General features: G+C 45.8%; 1 protein-coding gene across 1 annotated transcript in view; it reads right to left on the bottom strand.

The window, feature by feature from the left end:
- PPA2 (inorganic pyrophosphatase 2) overlaps positions 1 to 22,541 on the bottom strand; it is a 460,434-nt gene extending 437,893 nt beyond the window's left edge. The window contains exon 1 of the mRNA XM_078676619.1: positions 22,230 to 22,541. Coding sequence (XP_078532745.1) covers positions 22,230 to 22,431 — 202 coding nt within the window. The 5' untranslated portion in view covers positions 22,432 to 22,541. The remainder of the gene's footprint in view (positions 1 to 22,229) is intronic.
- Between the last annotated feature and the right edge of the window lie 2,113 nt (positions 22,542 to 24,654).

Raw genomic sequence — 24,654 nt, 5'->3', positions numbered from 1 at the left:
TTGTAAAACTTCGAGCAGACATTACACCCCAGTGGGACCTGCACGATTGCCGAGTCACTTCATGTCATTTGATAAATCCCCAGTGGCTCTCAGAATTCGCCATCGCCGGTAATTATTCTCCCAACTGCGCCTCCCAACAAAGTTTAGAGTGTATATATATATATATATATATATATATATATATTCTCTTGTTTGGGGCATTTCTTCAGGGGCAACCTTGTGTGGAGATATATATATATATATATCTCCACACAAGGTTGCCCCTGAAGAAATGCCCCAAACAAGAGAGTTTTGACACCTTCATTGTGCAGGTTGGCAACAAAGAACAGCTTCCTCCTCATGCGCACAAATTGTGGCCAAACGCGTTTCGGGCAGCCTTCTGCCCTTGATCACTGGCAAGTTCAAAAACCCAGGCAGGCAATGAGGAACACCTGATAAAGGAACCCGCCCATGTAGGCGTGGCCGCAAGGCCTCCTGGTCCGTGCAGTTCCCCAAATTAAACCACGGTGGGTGCCGCCGAGATTTAACAATAAAACAAAGTTTGTTACCCCAGTGGGTTGCTCGATGGGGAACGATCTTGCCTGTGTCGCATTTCTGCTCCCACACATCGGCCTCTCTGTCCCAAACAGCGCAGGAAATCCGCCGCTGGTGGTCCGCTCCAGGAGCGGCTGGGACTCTGCGGCTGGGGCAGCTGCTACATACAAGTCCACACAAGCTTGCCCCTGAAGAAATGCCCCAAACAAGAGAGTGTTGACTCCTTTATTGTGCAGTTTCCTCCTCATGTGCACAAATTGTGGCCAAACGCGTTCTCTGCCCTTGATCACTGGCAAGTTCAAAAACCCAGGCAGGCAATGAGGAACACCTGATATAGGAACCCGCCCATGTGGGCATGGCCGCAAGGCCTCCTGGTCCATTATCAGGCGTTCCTCATTGCCTGCCTGGGTTATTGAACTTGCCAGTGATCAAGGGCAGAAGGCTGCCCGAAATGCGTTTGGCCACAATTTGTGCACATGAGGAAGCTGTTCTTTGTTGCCAACCTGCACAATAAAGGAGTCAAAACTCTCTTGTTTGGGGCATTTCTTCAGGGGCAACGTTGTGTGGGGACACACATATACACACATAAAAGAAAAGGCGCTAGAATGCACCCTTGCTTTAAGCCATTGGGAGTATATATCCTCTTTGCTAATTCCCCATTACTACCCATTTCCACATTTGTCCATGGCCCCTTATTGAGTTGGATTATCAATTTTATCAATCCAAGTTGAATGTTCCAATTAGCCATTTTATTCCAAAGAAGAGCCGAATTCACACTATTGAATGTGGTAGACCGATCTATATATGAAACATAAAGAGGTTGTTTCTTTTAAAGGCATACTCCTCACCCAACACTTTCAATGATAGGCATCAGTCAACTGCAGAGCAATCCCTACGAAAACCTGATTGCACTTTGTCAAGCACTGCCTCATTTAATATAACCTCTTCTACAGCATGTAAAAGGTGTTTGGCATAGATTTTACTCAAAATATCCAACAAAGTAATCATTCGGTAACTCTTGGGAGAATCAGGAGGCCCTTTTTCGTAAAGCAGAACCCTCATACTTCCTTTCCAGGATTCCAGTATGTCTTCACCACTTATAGCCAAAAATACTGGGGTCAAAATTTGCGCCCAAAGGTTAGAGATGCGTTCTACTGTCAGCATATATTCCATCTATCTCTTGGGCCTGTGAACTTTGTTATTATTATTTCTACTCCTTTTGCTGTGGGAGTCAGGAAAGATTGCTCCTCAGCTGTAATCATATAGCCTTATAGCCTGCCTTAGCGGGCTATGCCGGCCTTTAAAGGCCCGCTACAGCATTAAAGGCTCGAGCCGAAGGCGAGGGCCCTTAACATGGAAGCGGGACTTTAATGGCCACATAGCCCAGCTACGAAGGGCTATAAGGCTATTAGAACATTCTGCCACTGGAGGGTAGAATGTTCTAACAAAAAAAACAAAGGTCTCTTGGATCCCGAGGGGTCGTTGTTCTCAGGAGCAGCTGTTAACAAAAGCAACATTAGAATGTTGCTCTGCTGGCTTTTACCGGCCCCTAGAAGCACGGAGCACTCCATTGTATTCAATGAAGTGCTCCACATTCCAATGTTCTAATATACTTTAAACACCTGGAGTACACCGACTCATCCATATTGCCCTCTCTTAACTTTGCATAACTTTGTTATGTCCTCAACCCACTTCCCTTAAGCTGCCGGGGTTACTTGTAGAATGTTTAAGGATCCCAAGATATCACCCACTGTGTCCCAAAAACCATTTTACCTGTCAGAAGAGCCATTATAACCTTCATCCTACCTGTATCTTTCCAATAATTTCCATTATTTCGTTTCTACACTCATATTGTCTAATTAGACGCTCCCTCTTTACACCAGAAAATACGGCAGAACAACTGAAGCAATTGAAACGGCTTCATCGCGGGCACAAGCCGCACTGGCCTAATGCCAGCCACCTCCGAACGAGTGGATGCTCCTAAGCCCACTGCCTAATATGGCTACTGAGGATACTTGCAGGCTCCCAGCTGCAAATGTCGGACATTCAGCCATTAGGCTTCGAGATCCAGGTGCTGCTCAAGCCAGAAGCCAGGTAAATCCTGCCTGCCCGCTCTGTCCTTGTTGCTGGGTGCCAGCATTGACCCGCATCTGCTCCATGCTCCACCACACCCCAACACGGTTGCTGATCCTGTAGCTCCGCCCTCGTTTCTCCAAACTAGTCGTACATGTCCAACATGGCGGCAGATGAGTATCAGAGGTTTTTGTACAAAGTACACTCTGAGCTCAGGTATTTGAAGGTGCTTTCATATGTGATAACGAAGAAAAAGTAGTCTTAGTGAAAAAAAATATATGCATAGGATCACACAATTTGGTCAGGGGATAAAACCAGGATTAATCTCAGATTTACTGGTTTCACCATATTCAATTTAGCCACTCTGTGGGTATTTTTTTCTCTAGTTTTTTACATCAATGGTTTATGCTAGTTATTCATTCTTGGTGCATAAGGAAAGATTGTGAGTGGAAGGCAAAAGCCAGATGGAGGCTCAGCTTATTTAGTTTGAGATCAAGAGGACGTCGAGCTGGGACAGTGCCAGCCACCTGAGTCTAGCTGAGCTCAAGCTTTCAGTGGTATGACCAACTGGATACAGAATATCTATTATCAAGATTTTTAAACAATAAACTGGTTGATACCTGAAGAATAGGCTTTAAAATCAGTTTGGAAAACAAAAAGGTGTTGGGTAGAATGCTTGAATAAATCTCACTGACCGGTACCTACCTAGGCAGCATGCCAGTCCATCATTTTTAGGTCGAGCCTGGGCTGCGCATGTGCTGCTCTGTGAGTCATGCTGTATTGGAGTTTGTACTTGAATAACCGCCCATATTTGTCATTGGCCTTCGTAATTGCTGACTTCTGATTTGTTATTAGGCTTGTTAGTCCCTCCTTAGTATCGCCTTGTCTTTATTTGTAACCGCCCATGAGAACTGGCCCTTTTAATTCAGTTATTACACAGTACGTCTTCTTTAGTCTGTAAGCAGGAGCAGGAGGGTCTCTCATGCGCAGTTGTGACCACTGGCTTGTTTAACTCGTAGCAAACGGGGAGCTCCTCAAGGACCGTGGGTGACAGAAGGGGGCAACTCAGCTATGACTTTAGGGAGGTCAAAGGTGCATGATGTAAGTTCTGCTAGATCTGAAGTGTTTATTTTCTGAACGAACATCTATGTTAAACATGAATATGCCTTTGGTTTGCTCCTAAGCTCACTTGCTAAAAACCATGACTTCAACAAAGGGCTTTTACCCTCTTTTCTAAATTTGTTATCCTGTGAAAGGGATCCAAAAAAGAAAGAAACTCTTTGGCTGCAAATATCTCTTTGGACACACTCTCCCAGCGCAAATCCAACCGGAAGGTACTGGAGCGCTTTACTGAGCAGTTCTCCAGTTCCAAAGTGGCAGCTCGCTCAGCTATGCTACTCGGCTCAGATTACCTGTAAAGGGAGTGCTTTCACCCCCAGCTTAACGTTGCTCTCGCTCATTTGCTTTTCTCCCAGTGCCCGCCACATTGCTCTGTCGTTTGCTTCCCTATGCCCTCGATGCTCCTTCCCCCACTGCATCATCATTTTTGCTTCCCCACACCCGCACCCTCAGTTTTGCTTCCCCACACCCTCCCCGTCTGACTTCCTTCTGGTACCTTCTGTTTGCCCCCCCTCTCCCCTGCCCAACACACTTTTAAACAAGAATTTGCAAGAGTTTAAGCTATTGGCAGTGTAACTGACAATGCCTTTTATTTATGTTTTAAAAACCAAAACATAAATAAAAGGCAGTCATTTACAATGCCAATAGCTCAAACTCGCGTAAATGCGAGACCTATTGCATTGCAGATGCTTGTTTTTATCTATTATTAAACTCCAGACAGTGACTGACCATAAGCAAACCACCATTGGTCCTGCTCCCAAAGGAACAGCCAAGCCCAAACTGCCAGGCCAGAGAACACAAGCAACCCCAGATCGTTTTTGGCTGCTTATGGTCATTAGTTAGATATAGTTTGATTCCTACAGCATAGTGAACACAGGACCCACATCGGGATATACCCATTCAGGATTTATCAGCATTAATAGTCATATTTGCTTTTCCATATAGTTACCACAGCTATAGAAAATCCAACTTCCTTCCTCACCATAAAAGTGGCTGTTGAATCTTAACCAGATGAGGCCAATGGAGCTTTGAAAACTGTTATGTTATGTTATATAGTTGCTTGTAACGCGCACTGTTAGTCGAAACTGTCCTGGCGCGGGAGAGAATCAGGGTGTCAGCTAAAATAAAAGCAGATGATCTACAAGGCTTGCCTGAATAAGTGAGTTTTCAGATGTTTTTTAAAATATGTGAGGTTTGTCGTATGCCTGAGGACGTCGGGAAGGTTATTCCACAACTGAGCAGCTCTAACCGTCAAGGATTGTCCCCCTAGACGAACTCTCTTAAATCTGGGAATGACCAGATGTCTAAGGGTGGCAGATCGCAATTGACGAGGAGGGTGGTAGAAAGCAAATCTGTCCTTTAAGTAGGAAGGACATGGGCCATGTAAGGCTTTGAAGGCCAAAACCAAGATCTTAAAGCGTACTCTTAGAGCAACTGGAAGCCAATGTAACTCTGAGAGCTACTTGCGTACGCTGAGTCTCCTAGGAATGTCAAAGAGGAGCCTCACTGCCGTGTTCTGGAACACCTGCAATTTGCGAAGTAAAAAGGCAGGCGTACCGATGTAGAGGGCGTTGGCGTAATCCAGACGTGGGAGAATAAGTGCTCTGGCCACTGTTTCTTTTGCCTCTTGGGGAAGGAGAGGAAAAAACTTGCGGAGAGTGGTTAGGGTCCCAAAACAAGTACCCGCAAGTCGCGTGATTTGTTCCCGGAAGCATAAATCAGCTCCGAACCAAATCCCCAAGTTTTTAGCAACCCCACAGCCCCCAGTGGGACATGGCAATCCACTGGGCCAAATGGATTCCTTAAAAGCCACTGGAAAGTGACCGTACAGAAGAATCGCTGACTTGTCCTCATTACACTTGAGGCAGGCCCGGCAAGCCAGGCAAACACTGAGAACAGGCACTGCCGGACACCGTCGGTACAGAGATTATTCTTGTCCCAAGTGAAGAGAAGTTGGGTGTCGTCGGCATAAGCCATTATTTTCGCACCCAAGCTCTCAGCCAAGCAGACAAGGGGAGTCAAATAAACATAAAAAGCAGGGGACTCAGGGTCGACCCTTGTGGAACTCCTGTATCTACCCTGGTGTTCGATGAGTGGTAGGGGGGCAGCCATACTTGTTGGAACCGGTCTGTGAGGAAAGATTTGACCCAGCTGAGAGCCGCGCCCGTGATGCCAATATCCTCCAGCCTAGAGAGAAGCTGGACGTGGGGAACCGTGTCAAACGCGGCAGAGAGGTCCAATAGAATCAGAGCCGCTCTGCCGCCCCCGTCCAGACATTCCCTAATGGCCTCGGTGACTTCCACGAGCGCGGTCTCGGTGCTTAAGGAGGTGCGGAACCCGGACTGGGCAGGATGTAGAGCCCCCGATGATTCCACAAACTTCTCCAGCTGTCGAAAGGCAGCCTTTTCACAGACCTTGGCTAAAGCCGGGAGCAAGGAGATAGGCCTATAATTAGAAATAATCAGGGGGTCCGCTGAAGGTTTTTTGATCAGTGGGAGAAGTTTTGCTTGTTTCCACTGAGAGGGTACCACACCTGTTTGTAAAGACCCATTAACCAAGTCAGTTACTATAGGAGCAATAGCTTCTGCCACACCACTCATAACTCTAGCAGGGCAAGGGTCAACTGGAGACCCGGACTACAGAGCTTTTAGGATGGCCAAAACATCCTTCCCTTCTGCTTTTCTAAAAGAGCACATCACGTCTTTCGACTCTATACAGTTAAAAGAGACAGGAGGTTGGGGAGAATCACCTTGATCTTGGGCCCCCTGAGCAGATAGGGAGTAGCCTGAATCAGAAGGATTAAGACTCTCTTGAATTTTTTTTAATTTTTTCTATAAAGTAGGTGGACAGTTTCTCACACCAGCCCTCAGATATAGGGGCCGACAAAGTTTCTGCCACTGGAGGCGTAAAACTTTTGACAATAGAGAACATTTCTCTACTGTTGTTTTAGGCCTTACGAATCCTGTCTGCATAGTGGTCTCCCTTAGCCTTCTTAATAGCAGCATAGTAGTCTTTTTGCACTGCTCGGAGTTCCGCCTTAGCTACTGGGCAGTACTCTCACCTCCGATGGCAGGCTAACAGAGGCTCTAATCCATGTCGAGACATTCTCAACGGCTTCTTCTAGATTATCAGACTTGGCCGGAAGAGAATGGGTCAGGGCTTCTGCTAAAGCTGGAATACAAATTTTTTGGGGAAAGGGGACCTGATGCTTTTTGGCTAAGGCGCGGGCCCTGTCCAGCTCCCAGGAGAAACCCACCAGGAAATGGTCCGACCACGTAACTGGGCGAGGGATATCAGACTTGATATTGAAATTGGCATAGACAAGATCAAGGCAGTGCCCTCCAAGGTGAGTAATGTCCTGGCCCTGTTTCCTAAGCTGAGCTAGGGCGCAAAGCTCGCCCAGATCCCTGACCCCCTGGGCTGTAGGAACATCCATATGAATATTAAGATCCCCGAAGAGCAGGAACCTGGGGAACCTCAACGCTCCCTGGGCGACTACCTCCTCCAGAGATTTGATGAAGGAGCCCAAAGGACCTGGGGGACGGTAGATCAGCAATCCGCCCAAGGTGAACTACGGAGAAAGAGCAATCGAAAATTCCAATGCTTCCCCGTCCTCAATGGCACCTGAGCATTCCTTCATCAGGGACCATTTGTCCCTATAAATTACAGCTAGTCCTCCCCCTTTGCCCGAACTACGATCTAACCTTGCTATCTTAAAACCCCTGGGTATAGCTAACTCAATCGCCGGAGCGCAGAAGGTGTGTAGCCATGTCTCTGTGACAAATAAGAGGTCGAGCGAGTTATCAATTATCAACTCGCGGATCTCCTCCGTATGCTTAACTAAAGAGCGCGTATTAATGAGAGCAGCGCGAATTCTGGAACCAGAATCACCGTTAGCCGGCGAGGTAGGAGTTGAGGCAGATGTACTAAATTGAAACTGACAGATCGGGCATACCTTATCTATGGAGTATAAAACCTCCCACGGCGTACAGTTGCCACAAGAGTTTTTATTAAGAGAGTGAAGTAGCTCTCGGCTATATGTAATCAGAGAGTCTGAATGGTGGAACCCTAAACGTGCAGCATTTCTGGCCCTGGGCGCTGTCTGGGCGCAGACGGGCTTACCTTAGGCGCATCTTCGGCGCGCCATCGTCGCGCCCGCTGCGCTCCCGGAAGCACATATGCTTTTTATGCCCTACCTCCCCAAAAGCGCTAGACCTCTAACTCCGGCCAGGCTTCAGGAACAACACAGCCCAAGATGGCGCCTCGCCCTCCACTCAAACAGCACAGTCAGCTGCGGTGGAACGGGGCGAGGGAGGCCGCAGAAGGAGCAAGAATGTGCAAAAAAGGCATTTGAAGATACAAGTATTAAAATCAGTGCTCAAACATAGTAAGTGGCAAATTTTTAAAAAGGTGTTAGGCGCCAGCATTTAAATCATGCCTGCGCTCACTGAGTAGCCGGACAAGCTTTTAAATGTAAATAGCGAGCTCGTAAATGAAGGATCAGCTCACACTAACACAGGATCCCCCCAGCAAATCTCAGGCGCTGCCACCGACCTGAAAATTCACCGTGAGCCCTGCGCTGCTTGTCTTCTTATGCCCTGCCTCCCCAAAAGCGCTAGACCGCTAACTCCGGCCAGGCTTCAGGAACAACACAGCCCAAGATGGCACCTCGCCCTCCACTCAAACAGCACAGTCAGCTGCGGTGGAACGGGGCGAGGGAGGCCGTAGAAGGAGCAAGAATGTGCAAAAAATGCAGTTGAAGATACAAGTATTAAAATCAGTGCTCAAACATAGTAATTTTTTTAAAAGGTGTTAGGCGCCAGCATCTAAATCATGCCTGCGCTCACTGAGTAGCCTGACAAGCTTTTAAATGTAAATAGCGAGCTCGTAGATGAAGGATCAGCTCACACTAACACAGGATCCCCCCAGTGAATCTCAGGCGCTGCCAGCGACCTGAAAATTCACCGAGAGCCCTGCGCTGCTTGTCTTCTTATGCCCTGCCTCCCCAAAAGTGCTAGACCGCTAACTCCGGCCAGGCTTCAGGAACAACACAGCCCAAGATGGCGCCTCGCCCTCCACTCAAACAGCACAGTCAGCTGCGGTGGACCGGGGCGAGGGAGGCCGCAGAAGGAGCAAGAATGTGCAAAAAATGCAGTTGAAGATACAAGTATTAAAATCAGTGCTCAAACATAGTAAGTGGCAATTTTTTTAAAAGGTGTTAGGCGCCAGCATCTAAATCATGCCTGCGCTCACTGAGTAGCCTGACAAGCTTTTAAATGTAAATAGCGAGCTCGTAGATGAAGGATCAGCTCACACTAACACAGGATCCCCCCAGCGAATCTCAGGCGCTGCCACCGACCTGAAAATTCACCATTTTAACTGTATTTCCCGCAAGAATTCCAAATATTCTTTGAAAGATACACTACAAGCCTTGTGCTAGTTATCTTTACCATCATGTCAGTTTTGAACAAAGTTACTCATCTAAAGTGGTTTAAAGACCCCACCCACCTCCTGGTAGATTACATCACTGAAACCCCCAGGTTAAGTGGTCTTCCACTCTATCCAAAGCTGACCACAGTGCTGGCACATTCCGCTTTAAAATATATTACTTTTCCAAGTTTTCCGCAGTGTTGTAGTGTCATGCAGGACACGTAGTGATGCAGCCCCTCCCCAGAGGAGGCCTCAAGACCCACACATCACAGGCATCACCAGTTAGGCAGCCCTGCCAATAAAAGGAGCAAAATGTGTATGCTCTGGGTTAGTTATACTCACCACTACCATGTGACTGTATTGTTCATTAATCGCCATGTCGGACTAGGGCCCCAAGACTCAACACTGGCGATGAGGCGGTCTGGACCCAGCCTACTGCCGCAGCTCTGGCATGTCAGGGTCATCATCATGCCATGCTCCTACCTGCTGAGACACTTTTTGCTCGCCGCAGCTGCCTACACCTGTTCCGGTGAGAAGAGGGGGGAGCAGCATCCTCACAGCAAAGCGTGTGCAGGTATGTAAACCCCCAGCGAGGCCCCCCAATCCAAGAAGAACATACCGGCACGGCAACCCATCACAAGGGAAGACAGCAGCACTCACTAAAGGGAAAAGTGAGAGGAACTGCTGCTTCCACACACATATGCAAAAATAACAGTTGATGGACAGAATGCAGAACAATGTCATATATTCATCCCAGTACAGAGATCTGGGCCTAAATCCATCGTTTTTTTGCACTCCACACCACCCCAGTTCAGACATGGCCATATGCAAATCAGCCTTGACCCTGTGCCTCATGGGAACAGTCCAGCCCGAACTGCCAAGCCATGTCTTTCCTGGACTGAAATCAAGCATCCTAGGACAAGTTTCTGGCTATCAGCCGTCTTCAGCCAGGATAGCTTGACTCCAGTGGTGTGGAGAGCATGGGACTCACGTCTGAGCATACCCATCCCACTCGGGGTGACAAATGCAAAAATAACAGTTGATGGACAGAATGCATAACAATGTCATACATTCACCCCAGTACAGAAATCTGGGCCTAAATCCATCGTTTTTTTTCACTCCACACCACCCCAGTTCAGACATGGCCATATGCAAATCAGCCTTGACCCTGTGTCTCATGGGAACAGTCCAGCCCGAACTGCCAAGCCATGTCTTTCCTGGAATGGAATCAAGCATCCTAGGACCGGTTTCTGGCTATCAGCCGTCTTCAGCCAGGATAGCTTGACTCCAGTGGTGTGGAGAGCATGGGACTCACGTCTGAGCATACCCATCCCACTCCGGGTGACAAATGCAAAAATAACAGTTGATGGACAGAATGCAGAACATGCCAGAAACCGGTCCTAGGAAGCTTGTTTCCGGTCCAGCGAAGGCATGGCTTGGCAGTTCGGGCTGGACTGTTCCCATGAGGCACAGGGTCAGACTGATTTGCATATGGCCATGTCTGAACTGGGGTGGCAGAGTGGGCTAAAGAACGGTGATGGATTAAACCCAGATCTGTTGACTGGGTGTGAGTGTTTGATTGTTTCAGATGCTCCGTCCATCACCACCCCCTTTTGTACCGCTTCCACACACATAGACTGTGACGGCAGAGTGAGTAAGTGAGATTGGTCGAGGTGAGAGGTTCCAGGCTCATACCTCCTCCGAGAACAGCTGACCCTGAAAGAAAGTGGAAAAGGTAAAACACAATCTTAGACCTGCTCACCGCACAAACTCAGTAAGTACAGGTAGTAGGAGGAACAGGTACTTGCCTTCCAGTCCGCAGCAGAGACTGTGGCTGTAAATGAAAGGTGAGGCAGGCCTGAGTGCGCTGCATGCTACCTGGTGGTCACCTCCCACCACCACATGCTAGCGAGTAGCTGCCTGTCAGAGTAGCAAAGAAACAAAAAACTGACAGACAACCCATGAGAGCCGGTCAACCTATCACACTGAATCCAAAGAGGCCAGAAGAGAGCTGATGGGTAGCCCCACCTACCCCAAACAGGACCAAAAAACAGATTAGAGTAGAGCACGTCTCCCTCGCAGTGACCAAGGCTGAGCTCATTAAGCCATCATGGGCGCTTAGAAAGATATGCGCCCCCTAGTGGCAGGCTGACAATACCGCAGGAGAGAAGAAGACCGTGTAGACCTCCTGCAGCAACCCCTATAGCACCAAAAGTACACCAGGAAGAGAGGGGACAATGTGACCCAAGAGAAAAAGAGCAAGGAGCGCTGTACAGGAAAGAAGAGTCCCGCGGTTGAAGAAAAAGACCCAACAGGACAGCAGCAGGCTATTGACTGCCTTGAAAGCCCCACTTCCTTTCAAAGTCCACAAGGCAAAGAAATCACAGAGCTGTGCTCCGCCCACCTTCAACGCCCAGGTACCTGTAGCAGTGGGAGGAGCACTTTGCCTCCTACGCCCAACCTGGGGCTACTGCGTTGGGTCAGAGGGCGAAGCCATGATGGGTGTGAAAAGCATCAAATTCCCCCTGGTGGCTTCATTCCACGATTACAGGTGAGAGGCTTACCAGGCCTGCTGCACACGGACACCCCCTGGTGATCGCCTGCAGGCACCACAAGAAGATGAAAAGACTGTCTCCCACTGCAACATCCTTCAGTTACGGGCATCCGAGGGTAGGCAGAGTACCACACGCAAGGAGAACCAAACTGTGGGCAATGCCCAACAAAAGAAGCGGCTCACCGTAAAAGAACAGTATGTGAAGTTGAGCACACTGAGCCCTGCTGACCAGTACTCACCCAAGAGCTAATACACTAGTACAGTGGTGCTGAAACAATTTTTAGAGAGGGGGTACTGCCATTAATATTATATCACTAAAGTCATAGGGATTGTGAGAAATTTAAGCATCAAACAAAAAAACAAGTGTAGCAAATGTGCTAAGCCCTTTCAGCGGTAGAGCGGTAAGGGGTGGTATGTAGCAGGTGGTGCATTTTATAAGAGCTGTTGAGGTAGTGCACTCTCATTTACAGAAAGCATATTTTTGATTGAAACGGTCTCTACATTTGTTCACCTGCAGTTTTACCTGGAAAATGATATCGTTTAAAAAAGATAATGTCTGGAAATCAGGTTTGAGCGAATATTTATCATGTGCACATCACCTAGTAGAATGTCTTGGTTGTTCTTATTAAAATCTTTATTACCATCACACTTCAAAAATCACAAAACTAGTGCTTAATTTGTGCTTTTGTAATTGTTGGTATAATTTGAAATGTGTTTATATAATGTAGTAATTTTTTATGTTGTGTGTTAGAAAAAACTGACAACCTTTCATTTCATGTCTTGAACCTCAGCAGGATTGTCACCTAGATCACAAAAGCATGTTACTTGGCAGCCAGAGAAATCAAAGTACAATCCAGTTTCCAAAAAAGCACCAATTTGTCAGAAGAAAGACATAGACCATTGTCTATGAATTGCATCTAATGTGGCAATTTAAACACAATTTAAAGACATCTTTATTGCTCATTCACCTTCTGAACTCTAGCATGGTTATTTCTGGGGGGTGCTGCAGTACCCCTATTTCCCGCGCCTATTCATCAACATCTCACTACTTGCCAAATAAACACATAAAGGAGGGGCAGGCGACCAGCTCCTGGGCTACCATCTGAAAGGAAGGACAGTACACGTTCTTTGCCCCAGTAACCAGTCCCGTCCTACAACCACTGTTGGATAAGAAGAGGAACAGAGGAGACCAGGATAAGACAAGAATGCCACTGAGAAAATGAGAGACACTGCCAAGAGATGATAGTAACAGTTTGGTGACCGTCAGCTAAGGCACATAAGTGAATCAGATAGGCAAAGCCTGCAAAGCTACCCAGCCAAGAACAGACTGCTGTCCAAGCCACACCTCAAAGAAAATGGATGCAACAATTTGATGACACATCAGCAGACGACACTATGTCAGTAGAACAGTGGCAGTCCCTGGTTTGGGAACTTTGTACATATGTACTGCAAACAGCCCATCACATTGGATTGCTAGAACAGGCAAAACAGGGGCCTCTGCAGTCTGCACCACAAGGTAGGAGGGACAGCTTAGGCAAATCAAATAGCGCCACCATATCCCCACAGGACTCGCGCTCTACACAAAGGAGAGTACTGAAGTCAGACACAGTCAAATGTCAGGATTTACTGCAACAGATGGTGGCAGAACACTAGCAGTGGGAGACTTCACCCAAAACCACAGCAGGTTATACCTAGAAAAAGCCCTGTCCCTAGCATGGGCATAGTTAATAGACAAGGGCGCACAGGCACATAGTGCTTATGTCCAGAGAATAAAGACTACAGCCACAGAAACTACAGGTGCAGTTCCACCACTACCTGCTCAGTATGAATGGGACATAGCGAGGTTCAGTTTCACAGACTCAGACTTGCAGACATACAAGAAAAGGAAGAAAAGAAAAATGCAGAAGGCAGGCACACTCAGAATAGGGGACAGGATCAACAACACTACCAGCTTAAAGCCCAGCACAGAGAGTATAGAAACAATGAACAGCCGAGGTACACGTCTAATGAAATACCTCCAACGCAACAGGAATGGGCAGGGCGGGACAATAGCTTCCCACCGCCACCCCAGGATTTATTCTAGGGATGCCTGAAAGTGGAAGACTGCCTAATAGCTCCAGCCATAGCAGTGGATCAATCAGGTCCATATGTACAAGGGATAGTTTTGGGAAACATTGTAACCTTCTTGATAGACACAGGAGCTCAAAGATGAATGCCTAAAGCGTCAGTGACACCCGAGGCACCACTTTCAGGAATAAAGATTACCGCAGTCGGAATGACAGGACAACCAATATATCAATATCGAACATAGCCATTGCAGTTAAGGGTAGGCACCATAACTGTCAACTATCAGTTCATCCTCAGCAGATTCTGCCAAGTGAACCTGCTAGGAAGGTACTTGCTTTGTAAATTACAATGCACCATACACTGCTCACCAACAGGGGTCTTCCTAGAAAGCAAACCTAAAATGGGCTGATGCTACAGGCCTTCATGACTTGCACTGCCCCATCATACCATCAGAGCTGCGTGACCGTGTGCCACCCCAAGCCTGGGCTACCAGTGCAAATGATGTAGGGCAAGTATTGGATTACACACCAGTACAGATTACATTGAAGCCAGGAGCCCCGCTCCCGAGAGTACCATAGTACAAAATTTCAAAAATTTCAAAGGAAGGGGAGGAGGGCATAGCACCGGTAATACAGGACCTCCTAAAGCAGGGAATAATAAGGGAGATACGTTCTAGCTAATGCAATACACCCATAATCCCTGTAAAGAAAGCATCCAAGGGCCCAGATGGGGCCCCTGTATACCGTTTTACACAAGACCTGAGAGAATTGAACAAAATAGTAATACCTTCCTTCCCAGTAGTTTTAAACCCAGCAACAATATTGTCTAACATCCCAGTTACAGCCACACACTTCACAGTACTGGATTTGAACTCTGCCTTCTTTACCATTCCCCTGCACCCTGACAGCCAATCATATTTCTCATTATCTTTTAAGGGTAAACGATTCTGTTGGAATAGGCTCCCTCAGGGGTACACAGAATCACCCTCCATCTTCACGAATGCACTAAAAATAGATCTAGACTTCCTAGTGCTGAAGGGTGGCTCAACTCTTGTCCAGTACATAGATGATTTACTACTGGCCTCACCTTCAAAGGACCATTAAAGCAATGGGGTTAACCCAATAAGTCAAAGGACCTGGGTAGCAATTTATATATAAAAACAGAGTGGTCCTTGATACAACTTACAAAATGCCACTTAATGTAAATCTTGTTCTCTTAACGGTAAACAGATCTAATCTGTGAAAAGGAGATGTATTATTTCCAAAGAACACTTTCAATTCAACAAACCCAACACAAAATTATACAAGAGGCCAATTGTACTTGATCACTCTTCTTATAATAACATTTTTATTTACACGTTCATAAAATAATTGATCAAGAAAAAACTGCAACCTGCAGTAAGAAAAGGGGGTGCTCAGGTGATTTGAAAGGAAAGAGAGGGAAGAATAAAAGGACAAAGTTGAAATATTTATGTACAACTATAATTACAATTTTTACAGTTGAACAAACAAAGCAAGCCTACCCATCCATTTATATACATATAATTCGATCATATGAAGGGGAGACAGGGGCAGGGACAATGACAAAAAACGGTGTAGGCCTCGGACTAAGGGGGGCGTAATCGTCGACATTTCGACCCTGGCGCAATAGGGGAGATTCACGACCTCTGTTGCGGGTCTTCTTCAGGACTGGGGTCAGGAGGGGGAGGGGACAGGGGACCTAAAAGGTAAATTAAATTAAGTTAGATGGACATATCATATGGAGGGATTCTTAATTCAATCAAATAGATTGTGTCGGGTACATTACCACTGGTAACGTGTGGGGGGTCACGCCAATGCAATTGGACGGGCCACCTGAATGAGACAGAAGAACTAACTAACTGATTTCCCATCTCCAAAAGGCACAATTAACAGAGGTCTGTCTATCCCATTATAAATTAATTGGTTCGACCAAGACTCACCTATTAATGATTTAAGGTGAAAATTCCAAGGTTAAATAATTTGCGCAATTTAATGGGGAATCCCAGATGTCCAGGTGTGATTTGTTCTATTTAGAAAAAACGAAAAGAGGGGTGCCAAGGGCCACAGGTTATTAAATGGGCACCCAAGGTATCACTCAGCCAAGTAGTCGGTGAAAAATACCAAAAGAGTGACTCACCCCCGTCTGAATCCAAAGGTAACGTAGCGACGAGTCACTCACTCAAGGGCAATAATGACGTTGCCGGTATCTCTGTATGAGAGGGGTCCTGTGTTAAGAAAAAAGGGGGGGGGGCCGGAATCAATGCTAGTCTAATCCGGACTTCTCATTGTCTATACGAACGAAGAAAGGTGCAGGAGATAATCCGCGCCAGTAATTACCTAAATGGTGTTATTTCCAGCAATATCCCAGTCGGCTCGTAAGGTAAATGGCGTTCAGGGGGCCGCAGATACAATCAGCGTCCTGTCGGTGTAACCGGAGGTGCCCGCAACGTGAAACCACGTTGAGCGTGCACTTCCCACTTCCTTTGGACACCGAACTACCGGGTAGAAACAATAAAGGGGACTAGTCGGCTGGTGTTCCCCGAGGGTTTGACAATTCTTGATGCATTCAAGATGGTTGTCGATTCGGGTAATCGTTCGAGAAATATTACTTCGAAAATAGGGGGAGGGTTCGATTCTAGAACCGCTCTGCAAATTTGTTGACATCTTTATTAAGCCGATAGCAGAGAACACGGCGTGCTACCTTAGAGATACTATGCAGGTGATCAAGTTGGTGGATGAGAAAATATTCGATCCCACTCAGGAATTACTAGTGACGATGGATATAACATCATTGTACACTAATATTCCACAACATGCTGCAATTGAGGTGATCATAATGGTACTGGATGAGAGAGACAGACGACATAGAGTTCCCACGAACTTTATAATTGATCTTTTGGAAATTGCGATGATACGCAATTTCTTTATCTTTGAAGGAGAATACTTTGAACAGACAAATGGCGTTGCCATGGGGGCGAGCTTTGCCCCTAATTTGGCAATTATCTATATGGATCGGTATGAACATGATATGGTCCTCTGTGAAAATAACCCATACAGAGAGAGTATTACCTTATGGCGTCGCTAGACGTGCTTCTCATATGGAAAGGTCAAAATGAAGATCTGATGGCCTTCCATACCTGGTTGAATGGGCGAGATAAGAACATCCAATTCACCATGGAATATAGTAATCAAGCGATAAACTTTCTATACATCACCATTAAGGAAGAGGGAGGGAGTTTGCATACCACTTTATTTAGAAAATCTACAGAGAAGAATACTCTTTTGAGATATTCAAGTCACCATCCGCGCAACCTCAGGGACAATCTCCCCTATGGTCAATTCCTGAGGTTGGGTAGGAATTGTAGTCGCAAGATAGACTACTTTTCTGAATCCTCCATCCTAATGACTAGACTGATGGAAAGGGGTTATCCTAGGAGCTTGGTAAAGAAGGCACGTAAAAGAGCATGGTTTTGCAATAGGGAGGTGCTTCTAGAACCCAAGATAAGGAATGAGAATGAGGAGAGAAGGTTAACATGTGTAACAACCTTCAACACAAAAAGTACCGAAATTAGGGAAATTATCAATAATCATTGGCATCTGGTGGCAGAGGACACTGGATTGCCGGACCATCCTATGCATGCCTTCTGTAACGGTAGGAGTCTGAGAGATTATGTAGTACATTCGATGCTGAAAAAGAAAAATGTGGAAACACAAACAATGTTATGGAATATCTTGCCACTGACGGGCCATTATAAATGTGGATCTTGTAAAGCGTGCGCCATGGCCGTCGAGACTAAGGAATGTGTACATACAATAATTACACCCACAAGATGCAATCCCATACTAATTGTAACACCATGGGGGTTGTATATGCCATCCTCTGCCCCTGTGGGTTTATGTATATAGGACAAACAACACAGAAGGCAAAAAGTCGTATTTTACAGCATTGTAGTAGGGTACGATGTAAAGTACAGGGAGCCCCCCTGGTGGAGCATTTTGCCAAATATGACCATCACCATGAGACTAAAGTGGTGGGTAATTGAAAAGGTAACACAGAATCCCCGGGGAGGTAATTTTGCTAATGTCATCAGCACTCGAGAATGCAGGTGGATGCACCTTTTTGATACTGTAAATAGGGGTTTGAACGAGCAGGAGGAAACTATGAGACAAATGGCTTCAATCTCAAATGGATGATTTCTCATTTTCTAGAAGTATCAGGGATGTATATTGATTTATAACATCATGATGTGCCCACTGTTGATAGAGCTATAACACTATATACATCTCCTTTTGTTTCTGTACAATTGATATGGTCTAGGTCTATGTGTTTACATATTTGTATAATTGTATGTGTATAATTGTGTGTCTGTCGCGCTCTGGGTCCCATTAATTGGACTTATTTACAGAAACTCAGGCATGTAGTGTTGTTTAATTAATGTGTTTATGTAGTCTGTCTTTTTAGCATAATATTTTAACATGATGTTTGTATTGGCAAAAATGATTTTAATTATCTTTTCAAAATTTGGACCGATTTATTGATGTGGCACAATTAAATATAATTAAGAAATGCCTTTATGTATTATGAAGAATTGCCCGTTGTGGCTCTATGGTTTCCCGAATTTAAACCATAGATGTAATAATAACTGTTGTCCGGTCTTAATTTGAATATCTGGATAAATAAATTGGAACATCTGATTAGTCTCCTCAATTTGACTAATCCCCCTATTTTCGAAGTAATATTTCTCGAACGATTACCCGAATCGACAACCATCTTGAATGCATCAAGAATTGTCAAACCCTCGGGGAACACCAGCCGACTAGTCCCCTTTTTTGTTTCTACCCGGTAGTTCGGTGTCCAAAGGAAGTGGGAAGTGCACGCTCAACGTGGTTTCACGTTGCGGGCACCTCCGGTTACATCAACAGGACGCTGATTGTATCTGCGGCCCCCTGAACGCCAATTACCTTACGAGCCGACTGGGATATTGCTGGAAATTACACCATTTAGGTAATTACTGGCGCGGATTATCTCCTGCACCTTTCTTCGTTCGTATAGACAATGAGAAGTCCGGTTTAGACTAGCATTGATTCCGGCCCTCCCCCGCCCACTTTTTTCTTAACACAGGACCCCTCTCATACAGAGATACCGGCAACGTCATTATTGCCCTTGAGTGAGTGACTCGTCCCTACGTTACCTTTGGATTCAGACGGGGGTGAGTGACTCTTTTGGTATTTTTCAACGACTACTTGGCTGAGTGATACCTTGGGTGCCCATTTAATAACCTGTGGCCCTTAGCACCCCTCTTTTCGTTTTTTCTAAATAGAACAAATCACACCTGGACATCTGGGATTCCCCATTAAATTGCGCAAATTATTCAACCTTGGAATTTTCACCTTAAATCATTAATAGGTGAGTCTTGGTCGAGCCAATTAATTTATAATGGGATAGACAGACCTCTGTTAACTGCGCCTTTTGGAGATGGGCAATCAGTTAGTTAGTTCTTCTGTCTCTTTCAGGTGGCCCGTCCAGTTGCATTGGCGTGACCCCCCACACGTTACCAGTGGTAATGTACCCGACACAATCTATTTGATTGAATTAAGAATCCCTCCATATGATTGGTCCATCTAACTTAATTTAATTTACCTTTTAGGTCCCCTGTCCCCTCCCCCTCCTGACCCCAGTCCTGAAGACCCGCAGCAGAGGTCGTGAATCTCCCCTATTGCGCCAGGGTCGAAACGTCGACGATTACACCCCCCTTAGTCCGAGGCCTACACCGTTTTTTGTCATTGTCCCTGCCCCTGTTTCCCCTTCATATGATCGAATTATATGTATATAAATGGATGGGTAGGCTTGCTTTGTTTGTTCAACTGTAAAAATTGTAATTATAGTTGTACATAAATATTTCAACTTTGTCCTTTTATTCTTCCCTCTCTTTCCTTTCAAATCACCTGAGCACCCCCTTTTCTTACTGCAGGTTGCAGTTTTTTCTTGATCAATTATTTTATGAACGTGTAAATAAAAATGTTATTATAAGAAGAGTGATCAAGTACAATTGGTCTCTTGTATAATTTTGTGTTGGGTTTGTTGAATTGAAAGTGTTCTTTGGAAATAATACATCTCCTTTTCACAGATTAGATCTGTTTACCGTTAAGAGAACAAGATTTACATTAAGTTGCATTTTGTAAGTTGTATCAAGGACCACTCTGTTTTCACCTTCAAAGGAGGCCTGCGTTCAGGACACTATTGCTGTCCTGTGTCATCTAGCAAAGAAAGGATACAACTTTCCCCAAAGAAATTACAGTTCTGCCTCACGGCTGTGAGGTATCTAGGCCACGAACTATCCGAAGGGACCAGGAGATTACTACATGACAGGATATCCACCATCACCCACTTTCCCAGACCACACACACAAAAGGAGGTTCGGGCTTTTCTGGGGGTGGCGGGATATTGCTGCCACTGGATCCCAAATTTCTCCCTCATTGCAAAGCCATTACAAGCCCTGACTGACAAAGAGGTCCCAAACGTGGTACCTTGGCCACCAGATTGTGAAGAGGCAATCAACAGACTCAAGAGCGAACTGAGCGGAGCACCAGCGCTAGGCCTCCCAGATTACAGCAAAGATTTCCACCTGTTCTGCCATGAGAAGGGTGGGTGCGCACTGGGGGTGCTGAGTCAAAAGCACGGATCTCACTATCGCCCAGTGGCATACTACTCAGCCACACTAGAGCCAGTGGCCTCTGCCCTTCCGCCTTGCCTCCGAGCCGAATTTTGCGATGCAGGGCGAGCTACTAAATTCATTTTATTAATTAAATTATTTACTTACCTCCAATTATCCATATTCCGGTTTTTAGCACCCCCACCCCGCCTTTTTGCCCCACCGCAACTCCCTCCACGGGCCGCGGCTGCTTTCCATGTATTTACACAAAATAAATGTAATTTATTTAGTGCTTACTACCCCTAAGGAGGCATTGAAATTATTTATGTTTCTTGTAAAGCACTATGGGTATAAGACGTTTACGCTGACAAAAGGCAACATTGTTTTGTGTGTAGCTTTCAAAAGTGTGAATCTTCTGCCTGAATCATGAGGTTTTCCCTGTGTACTCAAAATGTGCTCCAATGTACTCATGATAGACCTGCTAAACATACATGTGAGGTCTTAAGATCTGATGCCACTTCTTATGATGTCACTTCTTGTCATGCCACTTCCTGTGATGTCACACTCCGTGATGTCACGCACCGTGGTGCCACTTGCATTCTGATTAACTAGGTTAGTCCCCCCACTTCTTTTTTTAGGACTTGGCCCAGAGTTTCCTGCTGGACATGTAGTGATGAAGCCCCTCCCCCGAGGCGGCCTTAAAACCCACCCTAATCCCTCACAGGAGTCACCAGTCATGTGACTCTGCCAATAAAATGGGCAGGCGCACGAGCCTTGGGATGCTAGTTATACTCACCAGAACCATGAGTTTGTGTTATTCATTAACTGCCATGTGGGCCTATGACTCTATACAGAGGCGCAACTAGAGACAAATTTCACGGGGGTGGGGCCTAAGAAAAAATTTCGGGAGGGGGGCAATTCTTCCAATAGGCAGAGTGGAGATGCAGGGGCTCTAGGAAGGGGTGAAAAAACAGCAAAGCCATTAACAAGCAAATGGTCTTTTAAAGGCCTGTGAAGTACTCAGGTGCGGCTGTGTGTGTGCCCGGTAAGCTATCTCAGCCCGGGCTGCCACACATGAGGGTGGGGGTGGGCCTGGGGTCTGAAGCCCTTTGAGCCCAATGGGCGTTGTGCGCCGGCCTCTATACGTGCGACTCCCCAACCCTCAGCTCTCTCTTCTTCAAATCTGAAATAAAATTCCCACTGATTTCTGGTCTCTCTTCTCAAGATCTGAAATAAAATTCCCACTGAGTTCCAATACTTATGCTACACACATTTGTAAACTAAACGCGCACATATTCAGATCTAAAATAATAGCTGTACTATGTTCATGTAGTACTCTATGCAAGACGCACCATGATTTTATTTACCGCCCAGACATTCTTAGAAGAAAGAATATCCTGGGCACTAAATAAAATCATAACATAAATAAAACTGGTGCGGGGGGCGAAGAGAAACGCCCATTGTATAGCACTGCTGCTTCCGAGTCGCAGAGAAAATGCTACGCTCAACGTTTTCACTTCTCAGAGCTCATCGTTCTACAGAAACCAAACTGCTATGATGACAGCGTAACTAGTATGCCCCCAGAGTTCCCCATTATGTCACGCGCTGACTGAGAGAATTAAGCACTCGCGCGCCCAACTGTCTCAGCCAACGGCGACGCGCGCGTTCAGCACGCACAGTTGCTCCTCCCACAGGCACAGCTTCGGTCTCAAGCACCGTGACCGGAGGCTTCTCCCCCCTCTCCCTTTGCAGTCTGCGACACTGCTAGTAGCTACTCACTAAAGTAGAGTCGGTAGTCTGTTGAGCCAGGCTGGCCGCGCTCCTCTGTGCTGAAGTGCATTGTTCTGTAGAAACAGCGTAGTAAATATACAGGCCGCACGGTGGGCGTCAGAGCAGCACGACCGATCCCGCAGCATAAGCGCCAAGGGACGCTCATAGTTGTTTCCTGCTTCTTTTGATTCTTCCTGTGTAGGTCATACATTGGGAGATTCAAGGTCTCGTTGGTGCTTCTCTTTCCCTTGAGCTCTGGTTCTGCAGCGCCATCTCCTGTTGATATCGGGGTAGACTTAGCTGCGACGGAAACATGGCCGCTTCTGCACAGTTAAACGGTTTGAGCTCGTTTACAGTGTCTGCTAGTGCAGCCCCTCCCACTTGCTCAAATTACAGGTGCCGCTTTACCGGGTCTCTGATGTTACATTAGTATTATTTTTTAACTGGTCGATTGTGGCACCTAGTGATTGGCCTATAAATTAGTTCAAAGTTTATGCGAGAAAATTATATTTATTCCCTAGGTTAATCATGAAAACAGTCATCGTAATTAAACAATATTAATTTTACATTGGGTTTTCTTTGCAGACAGATAACATTACATTGGTAATATGAGGGCCTATAGAATAGTACAGAAAGAAAATCAGCCAACAAGTGTTTCACAGCTGCACAAGTGACTGAATCGATGCCAACAAACAAATAGAAAAAGTAGCTTAAACATGCAGAAGTGTAGAACCAGACAGCTACTAATGGTTAAAAACACACCAGAAAATGACTTACAGCGTCAACGCAGCTTAGCAACGATGTCAACAACTTCTTGAACAACTTCCGAAAAGTAACCAAATCAATAGTTGAGAGGACCAGTTCTCTTAAAAGCAAAATACTGCCTACAAGTTCTGGTAATCCATGGTTTCTCTGACCTTTTACATGATGGAACGAAAAAAACTTTGAGAGCTCGAGAGCCAGTAAGTTCTCAAGATCTCATCCTCTGCTAAGTCGGCAAGGAACCAAATACAAGGAAGACATTATCAAATACTATCTTCAAACCAAGATCTAGAACTTTATTAATCATCCCAAAGACTATTTCTAATTTTAAAACATAACTCCAAACCTGCCACACTTTTCCAGATCTAAAAATCAAGAATTTCAGACTTTTCCCTAAACAAAATAATATCTCAGATTGTCCTTTATGCAGTTCAACTCAAGTTTCCGCAAAGAATTCCTATCCCCACCGACAGCTCTTCCTCAAAAATATCTGGAGAATATAAATTGAAGACGTTCAGAGCACACCTTGACCACCACCCTTTCTTTTTCAGGAGCATCCCCTTCTCTTTGGAAGTCCCTAACTGATGACCTCTGTCAACATACAGACTATCTTCAGTTGCCTTACTTTGTTCTTTAAATGCTTTCCTAGTTCTCCCTCAGCTTTCTCGCCCAAGCCTCTCTTCTACTCAGTTCGCTGTTTATCACTTGTCTTTTCTGTTTTCCTATTGCTACCTAGCACCTCCTTCTCCTGTCATTTTGTCCTCGTTATTCTCATGTGCCACATTATCTCCTGCTCCTCATCGCCTTTGACTATTTTCCTACCACCTCCTGTTCATTGTCCCTTTGTTTTCTTTGCCCAAGTCTCATTGACTCCTTGCAAATCTCCTCCATAGTTTGGCCTGCAACATAACTCTCTAGCCTCCCCCTAGATTGATACCCTCTCCTTTGCTTAGTCACCCCTGCAACCCTTCACTACTTCTTCACCGATGGCTATCTTTCTCTCTCATCTTTTAATAAGTCATTTTCTACGTGTGTCCTCTGTGAAACTGGTTCACTTTCATTGTGATAAGGTTTCCATTGTCCATCGTTGATTTACTTGTAAAGCACACTTGGGTTGAGTCGCACTATATAAAAATGTAAAATAAATACATTTGTTTCCGTCCAGTCTGTGGTGCTGGGCAAGATCTCCTCGGGTATGATGAAGGCTGTCAGCACAGGTGCTCAGTCTTTCCCTGTGGCAATGCCTAAAACATTCTTGTGGATTGTTGCTTACAAATGTTGAATCTTGGTTAGGCAGGGATATCGAACCACCTTTGAGTTCACGTAGGTCACCTCTGCAACCACTCCCATGGCTGTCTGCTTCTTCTGGGCCACTCTTCTTCCAGGCTCTGTAAGTGGACTTCTCTGGAATTGGTCCTTTGGGGCAAAGTGCCCCCTTCTACCCTGTCAGCAGGCATACAGGACCCATGTTTCAGGCAGTCCTACAGCTTCTCCGGCAAAGTATGTGTAGGAGGATGGCTTTATATATGGTACGCACTCATTTAAGTGAAGCACCTTGCTCTAATCCAGACAACACTTATGGTGATTTTAGTGGCCTTAGACAGCCATAGAAAGCTCTCTAAGTGGTAGCTGTGGAGATCAGATTTCAGGCTTACTCCAGAAGGAGTGTTAA

Source organism: Lissotriton helveticus, chromosome 2_1, assembly GCF_964261635.1.
Source record: "Lissotriton helveticus chromosome 2_1, aLisHel1.1, whole genome shotgun sequence".
NCBI lineage: Eukaryota > Metazoa > Chordata > Amphibia > Caudata > Salamandridae > Lissotriton > Lissotriton helveticus.
The sequence above is the reverse complement of the archived record's forward strand: the minus strand, read 5'-3'. Positions and strand labels throughout refer to the sequence as shown.